The 12,171-nt window shown below is 42.3% G+C and overlaps 1 protein-coding gene across 4 annotated transcripts in view; it reads left to right on the plus strand.

Moving 5' to 3' along the window:
• The window catches only part of EEF2K (eukaryotic elongation factor 2 kinase), a 135,563-nt gene that overhangs the window by 95,215 nt on the left and 28,177 nt on the right, over window positions 1–12,171 (plus strand). For all 4 annotated transcript variants that reach the window (XM_068244617.1, XM_068244619.1, XM_068244618.1 and 1 more), the window contains 2 exons: window positions 8,853–9,002; window positions 10,908–11,040. In XM_068244617.1, the coding sequence (XP_068100718.1) occupies window positions 8,853–9,002; window positions 10,908–11,040 (283 nt within the window). The remainder of the gene's footprint in view (window positions 1–8,852; window positions 9,003–10,907; window positions 11,041–12,171) is intronic.

Consider the following 12,171-nt stretch of genomic DNA (forward strand, 5'->3'; position numbering starts at 1 on the left):
CTAAGTGCGGTCAGACCACTAGGGCTCCTGTGACATATGCATTTAAAATAAGTGTTCAAAAAATGTTTTGGTTTTTTTCATATTTTTTTTGTTGCAATATAAAAATGAGGTGTACTTGTTAAAAATTAAAAAGGGGAAAAAACATGCTACACTAATTCACATATCTTTACCAAAATCCCTCTCACCCCCCACTGCTCAGTCCATCTGAAGACACGTCCCCTTCATAAGATTATGGAAATAATAGCGGGGTGTAACATCACATGACAGAGCAGTCACTCTCCACTGCCTACCCATGACTATGACTATAAGGGCATTTTTTTTTACCACGTATCAGCGTTTTGCGATCCGACTACAATTGCTTATATGTGTGGTAGTACTCATCTTTTTGGGTATTTTGTGAACACAGTGGCAGTGATAGCCATACAAAACCATATAAGGTGTCTTTCCTTTGATTGAATATTTGTTATCGCCTTTTGGTTTTACACAAGAATTGTTTATTTTGCTCAAGGTAGTATGTGTCTTGATACAATTGCTTGCGGATCAGAAAACTCTGGTAGTGTCCAAAGTACTAGTAATGCAAAGGGAATGATTCAAAAAGAATGTTAAAAAAGGGAATGATTCCACTTGTACAATGCAATGTAATCTTACCTGACAAACACTGGTCCTGCATTTGTCCTATTTATGCACTCCTGTACAAAATAGTGCGTGAAAAACGCATAGCAGTTGTGGTGCTATGCAATTTTTTAGGGCAATTCAAAAGTTATTTCCTGCTCAAAATACCCCCCCCCCCCCATTACAAATTGCATTTGCACCGTGCGCCAGTCTGATAATATGAAAATCGTGGTGGAAAGGCACTAAGTTGGCACATGTGTAATTGCAATCGTGTTATTCGCAATCCACAATGGAAACCAGTCCTTATGGGAGTTTGTCAGACTGACTGGTAGTGAACTACAAGTTTAAACTTTTACGGAAGGCTTTAAAAGTTACCCTCAACAATGATGAGACCGCGCTGTATTATGGATTGTAACTGGGTCAGACTTGTTTCGTCACACAAAAGTAACCACCCATGAAGAACCATAGTAAATTAGAGACTGATGCCTTCCTGTTTTTCTGTACACTTTCTGCCTTATCTCAGTGAAAATGTACACTCAGTTGCTATTTTGTGTCTGTGTTACACTGTGAGCCATGAAGTAATATTTCCATAGAAACACTTTATGATGAATTGGCTTACATTAGTTTGGCAGACAGGTGAGAGAGACAGGAATGTAACCCATGACCTTGTGTTCCGCTCACATATTGCCGCAACTACCTGTCAGTAATGGCTAGTTCAAAACAGCTCTGAGATAATTCACAGGAGAAATATGCCTCTGACAAGATTAAGCAACTTTATTCAAGCTTCCTCCGCTTTCTTGGTTTGGGTTATTTTCTACTGGGTAGAATGTTTTTGCAACATAGGGCCTGATTCACAACCCTTCTCTTTTTTCTCCACTCCTCTTCTAGAAGCTTATTCTGCATTGCGCTATGAGGGGCAGAGTAACAAATGGGCCTCATTCAATTAACTTTTCTCCTGAGGAGATGTCTTCTCACCTTATCAAGAAAAAAAAACATTTTAAGCCCCCAGCAAATAATGTAATCCTCAAAAAAGTTTTTTTTTTTAATTATCGTGTATTTAAATAGCATCTACCATAGCACTTTTATATAGTCCATATCTGGACTTCAGAGCAGCTCACAATCTAATCTATATTATAGCCTGTCATTGTCTTATTTCTTTTGTAGACAAAGGCTATTTTTTAAGGGGAAGCAATTACTGTATATTCTGGCGTATTATGCTGGGCATACACAGCTCGTTTTTGAGCCATTAAGATGGCATGATAGAAAATTTCCGACATGTCCGATCTCTGCCCGATCGTTTCGCCGCTCGATTCCGGATTGCAGTGAATGGAAAAAGATTAGAAAAACGAGTGGAAGATAAGAGAATTGACTGCGGAATCGAGCGGCAAAACGATCGAACGGGAGAATCAAGTGGCAAAAACGAACCGTGTATGCCCAGCATCAGACTACTTTTTAACCCTTGAAAATCTTCTGAAAAGTCAGGGGTTGTCTTATATGCCAGGTGTCATTGATGCCGGGTGATACGCCCTATCCTTTTACGGACTCTCAGATCTTGCTGCTGAGGACTGTAGTGAAACGGCGCAGGCGCACATGTGCAATATTTGAGAGGCGGAGAGGAAGGTAAATAGGATACAAGGGTGGGCCAGAAGGATGAAAAAGGCGTGTTTTATGGGCACAGCGCAATCTATTCTTCTCTACCACTCTGATAAACAGGTAGACAAGGAGAGCTGACCAGTGTACTTACGCAATCTATTCTTCTCTACCACTCTGATAAACAGGTAGACAAGGAGAGCTGACCAGTGTACTTAGGGAGAGGGAGAGTTGACCAATCCAACCAGACAGTCGCCTATATATTGTTATATACTGGGTACCACATACAGTACAGCACCAGTATATGATTTTTTAAAAATTTTATTTGGTGTGCATTGGAAGAGGGGTAGTCTTATACTGCAAGTATAATAGATAAGACTGTAGCCTAAAATGCTATCAGTTCATCAGTATCAAGGTACTGTTTAGAATTTCTGCTATTCTCAAATTGAGGTTTCCTATGAGTTCACAGGCAGGGATTTTCAGTTCACTGCTTGAGGTGACTTCTTGCTTGCCATTGCTTGGTATTTTCTGGCCCTGCTTAGGATGAATATAACTGAGCCGAAAAGTCTACCTTTAAAGGGATACTGTAGGGGGGTCGGGGGAAAATGAGTTGAACTTACCCGTGGCTTCTAATGGTCCCCCGCAGACATCCTGTGCCCACGCAGCCACTCACCGATGCTCCGGCCCCGTCTCCGGGTCACCTCTGGAATTTCAGACTTTAAAGTCGGAAAACCACTGTGCCTGCGTTGCCGTGTCCTCACTCCCGCTGATGTCACCAGGAGCATACTGCGCAGACACAGACCTAACTGGGCCTGTGCAGTACACTCCTGGTGACATCAGCGGGAGCGAGGACACGGCAACGCAGGCGCAGTGGTTTTCTGACTTTAAAGTCTGAAATTCCAGAAGTGAACTGGAGGCGGGGCCGGAGCATCGGTGAGTGGCTGCGTGGGCACAGGATGTCTGCGGGGGACCATTAGACGCTCCAGGTAAGTTCAACTCATTTTCCCCCAACCCCCCTACAGTATCCTTATTAAGGTGCTATTTATGAAGGAGCTGAGTGGCTGAGTTGAAATCTTTTCATTTTACATTTACACTACTCATCATTACTCATACTGTTTACTGTTCTCGCCCACATCCTTCTCTCACAGCTCAGAGCTGGGATCCCCAGGATTCTTGTATCCTATGATTGGCTGCCCTGCATCATGTGATGTAAATAAACACCAGGAACATACCTCTAGATAGTGCTGCTAATGTTAACCAGTGGGGATGCTGCTCACTGTCACACCAGCAGCAATTAGCAGCTCCACTGACTTGTATTATAGCCCATACAAGCTGCTGCATTTTTTAACTTCTGTTCATGGTGTGTTAGGTGGGTCTTTGAAACAGAAATAGGATTTAAAAAAAAATAAATTAATGTTACATTGAGGAATTAGGAACAAGAATCAAGCAGCCTACTTTATTCTAATGCATAAGCAGATATAGGATGTTTGCTAAAATTGGATAAACTCCATATTAACTGAAAAAAATAAAGTAAAAATCATCCAATGAACCACTGAGAAATTACTTATTTACCTTACCTATATTGTACCTGCACAGTTCCTGAAGGTTATGCAGACACCCAAACCAGGTAAACATTTTTGGGGGATGTTACAACCCTCTTTAAAGTAAATCTGAGGTGGTGTAAAAGATAAAAAATTATACATACCTGGGGCTTCCTCCAGCCCCCTCCAGGCTGATTGATCCCTCGCCTTTTTTTTTTGCGCCTTCTGGATCCTCTGCAATTTGCCCTGGAAAATCCTCCGGTCCGGGGCATACTGCACAGGCACGGCCCAGCTGCATGCGTTCCCTCATTGCACTCCTGTGGCTGTAAGTGTTGTGCGCCTGCGTAGTACCATTATGCAGAACGCTCCTGAACCCGGGAGCGCGATGGAGGAAACGCACGCAGCCAGACTGCGCCTGTGGCGACTGGACCCAATTTTCCAGGGCAAATTGCAGAGAATCCAGGAGGAGCAGAAGGACGGTGAGGGATCAATCGGCCTGGAAGGGGCTGGAGGAAGCCCCAGGTATGTATAAGGGCTCGTGCACACTACATGTGATTCCGATTTGCAATTTTTACGTGATATTTCATGCGATTCCGATTTTTAATCGGTATTCTATGCTGCATTTTTTCTGCGTTTTTCTTCTTATTTTGATAGTATCCAGGGAAAATTGGAATCGCAAATCAGATTTGCGAACGAGTATACGCACAGAGCGATAGTCAGTATTTGATAGATATTTACCGGTATGTCCGGTCTGTTTCCAATTGAGAAACAGAACGTTTTTGAAACTGGGATCGGTCGCTGCTAATTAGCAGGCTGTATATTTTTTTGCCTGATGAGATCATTTTCTTAAACAGAAATAGGATCGGAAGTGAAAATTGCATGGTGTGTACCAGCCTTTAAGCCATAGTAGTGATTAGGTCTGATGCACTCAAGTAGTAATTTTTACTCTCAGGGAGAGCATTGGGCATTAACCTACTAGCGCTGGTGTTCCAACATTTCAGCATAGCGGGCAAGGGGACACTGATTCTACTAAAAAGGACAATATCACTTTAAATGTATGCTATTTTGTCAATGTATGCTGAAATGTGGTTACTGTGTTAACATGCGTTGCTATTTCACCGTATTGGGTAACCTTACTTTAGTGCATCAGGCCCATTGTATCATTCTCCTCTTTGTTATTGTTATTAGGTGAACACCTTCATAGCTTGGTGAAGGAATGGGCCTAAGTACCCATGTATGGCCAGGGACAGGCCAAGTATTTTGCTTACCCTCTGGCTGTGTTATGCCTGCCATTACATCCAGCTAGCAGAAACATTTCTCTCGTCTGTACATCTTTGGCATCTCCCTGCATGTTGTGGTGTATGTGAAATTGCATAGCTTATTCCAGTTATGGCTTGTAACATAAGCAAGTGCAAAGTGACAGCTGATATTCTCCGGGGCATCGGACATATTGTACAGCAGTTTATAAACAGCTCCGGCAGCCTGCCTGTTTTTCCTGCTTTGCGAGACGTGGTATACGTGAGGGAGCACATTGTGCTTCGGCTTATTTACATTCTGTGTGCTGCTGCTGATGAAACGTGAGCCTGAGAGCGAGGAGAATGGCTGCGGGAGCATGTGATCGCTTCCCACAGACTCTTGAGGCATCACTCAGGCCTGCGCTCACTGCTGCCTTGCATGAGAGGAGACATGTCTATCTAATCAGTAACAGATAACCAATAATAACATACCTCTGGCTCTGTTGTTTGACTTGTTACCTAGTTACCGGTATATTATATAATATAGTCTGTTTAATCTTTACATATGTAAATCCGTGAAGAGATGTACACATTGCTGCCTGTGCTCATAGAAAAACAGTCCAAACTAGAAAGAAGACCGGGTCTCGACCTGGATTTAAGGCCTGTTTGGCCAATTTTATTGTATCACAGTGCAAACCAGCAAAATCTGTATTCATAAAGGCTTTTTCCGCATGAAAAGCCGACATTCGCGAGCAGAGTGATCAATCACCGCCTTGCGCGGTGATTATCATAGCAAAAGTAACAAATGTCAATTCATAAAGATTAGAGGTAGCGGTATGCGGACGGGTATTACCGCTACCTCTGATGTGGCGAGAAGCGTGCGGAATACATTGCAGTGAATGGGACAGACCTCCCAAGCAGCTGCAGAGAGAACACCGCACGGAGGGATTCTGCCTGCTTCTCCTGTTTCCGCATGTCTCCCGACAGCCTTACGTCTGCCTACAGCGGAATATCTCCGCACGCCTGTCACAACTAGCAAAATTTTTATGAATTACCACCTATGAAGGAAAAGTTTAATAATTTTAACTGTTTCTGTACGAATGCCTCCAAAATGTGGTATAGTCATTACATACTGTAACCCATAGGAACAAAGTCATTGTGGGTGTTGTACGGTATGAATGAAGTAGGAAGTACTTTATTTTTACTGCTATTTCTCACTCCTTTTAGTTGAAGACAGCACATGCTCAAAGGCAGACATTTGTGTCTCACAAACAGGAAGTAAGGGGACTTCTTCCTCCAAGCGAGAGCGCAGACAGCAATAAGTTCTAATCTTTGCCTAATCTACATAAAGCTCGATTATATTTTTTAGCTGAAAATGGGATATAAATGTGTATTAATCCAAGTTATGGTCACATGACTGCTGAATGCTCTTAAAATGCCTGAGCCCTGGGCACAGCATTTCTGTGAGACTGGGATCAGTACTCTGACTTTGTCATTCTAAAAGCCCACATTTCTTGTGTTTTAGCCACAATATGGCAATAGTAAAAAGTCCATAACCCTCCCCTGCCCTGTTAACAATTTAATCAAACAAAAGAATGAACTTTTTTAAATCACTTGTTCACCAGCATGGTGCAGTTTTACTATATGTTTAGCAAAGGTACATAGAACTAAACACTAATAATGTGTTAGACCTCCATGTGCACTAGCCCTTTACCTGGGAAGTATGGTAAGATACTGCACAGGCTCTGATGAAAATATTATTAACATTATCCTTAATTAGTTTGTGTGTACTTTTAGGACCCATTTCCACTGTGTGCAAATTCCAGATACATGGTGCATTAGAACTGAGAGTTCATTGAAAATCACTGGGCCTTTTCCCTCAAATGCGTTTATTTCCAAGTGCATTTCTGTGCGGAAAAAAACCTGACAGCATGTAGCAATAATTTGTATGCTGTCCACATGTATTCCGTTGTCAAACATGGACGCGTGTGTAGAACAAATATGCTCGGCATCCAGAAAACACGGTCGCAAATGGAAACGAGCCCTTAGTTTTCTATAGTTTTTCTTCAGTTAATAATCTATTTAGCTGCTGACTAGTTCAGACTCAGTTATTGAAACCGTGTTTTATCAACAAATGTACATTTATTCTTGGCATCCTGTCAAGACCGGAGTAGAGTACAAAATCCCACAAGAATCGGCTGGTTATGACTTGTTCTACATATGTAAAGCATATGTGAAGCTCAAAGGAAACTCACAATATATTAAAAACAAACACATACGGTAGCTAAAAATAAATGTCATGAGAAATATTTTCTCAATAAAAATAATGTACATCCTGCAAAATCTTACTAAAACCACTTTTTGGGTTTAGAAACTTTGGTCAGTGTTTGTGGACATCTTTCCTGATAACCGAGCTTGAAAGCCTTAAACATCAGATTTGAAATGTTTTATATAATCTGGTGTAATTGCCTTCTTAAAACAGAAGGAAATTTGCAATAATTCAGTTATAAGTGAACATCTGTGGTTACCCACAATGCACTACTACTAAATATGCAAATTATCCCTTTTCGCCCTTGTTAAGCCAAGCAAGCATCCAGAACCGCTGGTGTATAGCAAGCCTATAGCTTTAAGTTTTACACAGCCATATCAAACCCTCATGTAGACAGCCTGTTTTGGACTTTTGCTCCTCATCAGTACATGGCAGGGATTGATAAGGATGTATGAAATAGGGCTTGGACCAGTACAACAGAGTAACCAAGCAGCTCAGGTTGACCCAAACTACTAGGAATGTATAGGGGGATAAAAGGAACCAAAAAGCCCTCCTACTAAAAAAGCATAGTAGGAGGGCTTTTTGGTTCCTTTTATCCCCTATACATTCCTAGTAGTTTGGGGGTAGAGGTAGAGGTGACTTTCTGTCCCGAAATTGGTCGCTTTGTCGTTCGGGCATGCACTTGGCAGCACCAATTTTCATCCAATTTGATTATAATAATCGAATTGGATGGTCAATTGGTTGGTTGGTCGGCAAATGTATGGGCCCCTTACTGGTTAAATGCTCTGGCTCTGACACAGGAGACCAGGGTTGGAATCTCATCTCTTCCTGTTCAGTAAGCCAGCACCTGTTTCGCATGAGACCTTCAGCAAGACCCCCTAAAGGGGCCCATACATTTGACAACCAACCAATCGACCATCCAATTTGATTATTATAATCGAATTGGATGAAAATTGTTGCTGCCAAGTGCATGCCCGACCGATAAAGCGACCAATTTCGGGACAGAAATTGGCCGCAAGGTCGATCGCGCATGCTGAAAAATTTAGGGCCGAATTGGTTGGTTGGGTGCACGGCGGTACGGCGGCCGAATTGCGAACGAACGACGAGACGACGAAGCCCCCGCCGCTGCCACCGCAATGTATAAATGTATGTAGTGTGCATTTATACATTACCTGTCTGGTGTCTGCCTCCACACGGTTTCCTTCCACCTCGCCGGGTTCCGCATACACGTCAGATGCTATGCGCCGCTAGCGTGTGTGTGACTGTTACCCGGCGAGATGGACGGTCACCATGCGGAAGCTGCTACAGGACAGGTAATGTATAAATGCATACATATATACATTGCGGCAACGGCGGGGCGGACGCGGTGGCTCAGCCGATTCCCTGATGATTTCATGCTGAAATCTGACGGGAATCGGCCTGTAGTGTATGGGCAGATTCGATTAGAAACAAATTTATCTCTAATCTGATTCAATTAGAGATAAATCTGTCTCTTGGTCGATTCTGCCCATAATCTTCTAATGTATGGGCACCTGTACACTGATTTGGATAAAAGCATCATTCTTATATATTCACATGTATAATATTCTGGATTTGTTATGACAGGTAGACATTGTGCAGATGTGTATCCTTGAGATGAAAGACAGACCTGGGAAGCCATTGTTTCACCTGGAACATTACATCGAGGGCAAATACATCAAATATAATTCCAACTCTGGATTTGTCAGAGATGACAATATTCGCCTTACCCCGCAGGTAGGTTGTAAGAGTGTAAGCGAGTAGCAGAAAGGGCCATCCACGTATCTATGTTCTGAGACTGGCATTGTCCTCTGTGTTGTTGTTATTGCTATGGTTGCCACATGAGGTAGTTCATGTTTGTGGTGTATGAAGGCAAGAGCAAGGAACGCATGTCTACATCATTGTATCAATCAGTGCCTATGTACATTTCCTCTATAATGAAATATAGCAGGATACATTCTTACATCATCTTTTTCCAAGAATAGCCATACATTTATTGCAGACCTGAACTGTGCACATATTTTCCATCATCACATAATTCTCCATCACAATATCTATTGTCAGTTAAATCATCCCTCCCTCTTTTGCGGCTAAAAAGCATCTCTTTCTTGCAGCCTTGTTTTCCCATGTGGGAACTTGGAAGGAGCTGTCCGGAGTTCCCAATTCTGTGATAGCCGCAGATCTTATCAGAGACTGGACAATAGGGGGAGAAAAAGAACAGCCCAATCTAGTGTAGTATATTGTTAGTTAAAGGTGAGTGGACAGAAGTACAGATAGATGGATACTAACAAAACAGGGTTGTTTACACAAAGCATACCACTGTAATGCCTAGGTAGTCGCTCTCCAAACATGATTATTTATATTTATAATAAAATAACATCAAAAAAGAAGTCCAACTGACATCTGTCTGACAGGCCCCTGGGTCTCCCACTATCGAATAGTGATGCCCGGGGCCCTTGGAAAGTGCTTGCAGTGAGCGCATTCACCTGTCCGCTAGCATGCACGCTCCTGTATCCTTCTGCCCTCATTCCCGCTGGCCACATGGTTAGGTGACCACAGACATGCCAGCAGGTCACAGCACCCCAGCAGGGATGAAGGCCACTGTGCCTGGTAGGAATAGATTCAAACAGACTTTCAATCAGAGGGGGGTGTATCTTTCAGGCAGTAATCGGCCAGTGTATGGCCACCTTTAGTCAATTTTGTTTGTTACCATGTATTTTTGTTTTAATACTTTTTAATAAACACTTTCGGATTATAATACAAGATGCCATGTAAGTCAAGCTACAGAAGGACCTACTGCGATGTCCACTGAGAAGTCATCTACAATTTATCACGTGTGATTATATTAATTCGATAGCACTGCTTAAACTCAAACTGAAGCCACCTACAAAAATATAATTAGATACTTACCTATATAGAGGGAAGGGTCTGGATCTCATAGAGCCTTCCTGTTCCTCTCTCCGTCCCCTTGTTCCACCACTGGGCTTCGATAAAGTTCTTTGACTAGCTTGGTCAAATATGTCTTCGGCCCTCTTCAGGCAGCCTTTGGTAGTACTTACCGGTACATCCCTGAGTACTTCTGAAGATGAACAGATTCGTACTGAGAGTACGCCTATGCAGTACGGATTTTCATATCTTCGGAAACACTCAGGGGGACGCAAGTACTTCTGAAACCTTCTGAGAAGTTCTGAAGGCACGGAATTTCGACAGGGGACAGCGGTGGACTGAGAGAGGAGCTGTAAAGCTCTAGGGGATCCATAGTCTTCCATCTAGGTGAGCATCTAACTTTTTTCTTAACGCGCTTCACATTTGCTTTAATGCTACTAAAAACTACCTGTGTCATTTGCACATTAATGGTGATCAACAGTAAGAAATCTACTGAAAATCCTTATTGGTTTTAAGATTAGTCATGATGTTGTTAGTGCACTTTTCTGATGTGTGGATGATTTGTCGCCATGCAAACATGATTGTTTACAAAACTGAACTCTGTTCATTTGTGGCCAATGTAAACAGCAATGTTGTTACATATTGGTATTCAATGGTTGGAGAAATCACTGCTTTGAAATAGCAGACCATCCAAATATTAGTGAACCAGTTTTTTATATATATCCATTCTCATACTGAAGTATTTTCCCCCCATAGGCTTTCAGTCACTTTACATTTGAACGATCAGGACATCAGATGATTGTTGTTGATATTCAAGGCGTGGGTGACCTATACACAGATCCTCAGATTCATACAGAGAATGGGACTGACTTTGGAGATGGCAATCTAGGTAATCATATTTACATTGTTACCATTGTGCTTGCAGTACAGTGAATGGATTGCTTCTGTAAAGGCTTGTACACAGGTCCAACAAAGTGCACAACCAACAGCACAACATGACCAACACATGACAAACCATTGACACGACTTGTATTTTCTGTGCACCGACCAACTAAACAACCAACTCAACAATACTGCGTGCGTATTTCAAAATGACAAACTGCACAACATGACTGCATTCTAAACAAGTACGTCATTTAAACCATGTTGTACACACTGTTAGAACCTGCTTCTATATCACCTTGCTTCGACACCAGTAACTTCTTACAGTTACGTCTCACAGACTGTGAGATCACTTGACTCTCCACACAGCAAGCAGGAGATAGACTTTCTCAGACTTCTTCAATGTTTACGTTATTTATTCAAGTAACAGAAATACAGATAGATACAGTTTATCATCTCCTGGCAAAGCAGACTTCCATGTTGCGTTACAGCTGCGTGAGTACCTTCCTGCTGAATGTACCCAGGTCTTCTTGTATCTACTCTATGTTACATCTAGACTACCTATGTACAGCATACATTATATCAGATTACAGAAAGGAAGCACATACTTAGAGGTCCCAGTCAGCCTTGCGAGCTATTGCGAAAGTAAAGAGCAGAATGAGCTCCCATAGCTCCCTCAGCCTTTAATACTGACTAGGAAAGAGTTAAATATGACATCATCTTCGCCACCCCCTAGATCAGACTATTGGTGGACCCACTCGTGGTGTCATCATACACACCTACTTGATTAATAATCAATGAGGCTCCTGACCTATATGCAGGAATGTGGATATTTACATAACATGGCAGATGTTTATTGTTCTAGTGGCGGTACATGCGCAGGTCAGGGAGACCTGTGGCCTTGTACTAGAACAGCTTCTTGGTATGTTCTAGTTCTGCTGACAGAACTGCAGATTTTCTCTCTCAGAGAAAATCCCCTTAAAGGGCCGATCTGCACTCCAAGCCTTTTTGACTAACTCAGTCCAAATAACTGAGGCCTACTTAAATTATAACACACACGGTCAAATACACAATATCAGCCCAACAGTTGTGTGATTTGATCCACTGGTTGGATCGGGCAAACTGCCTATTTCAGTTA

Source organism: Hyperolius riggenbachi, chromosome 7 (genome assembly GCF_040937935.1).
Source record: "Hyperolius riggenbachi isolate aHypRig1 chromosome 7, aHypRig1.pri, whole genome shotgun sequence".
NCBI lineage: Eukaryota > Metazoa > Chordata > Amphibia > Anura > Hyperoliidae > Hyperolius > Hyperolius riggenbachi.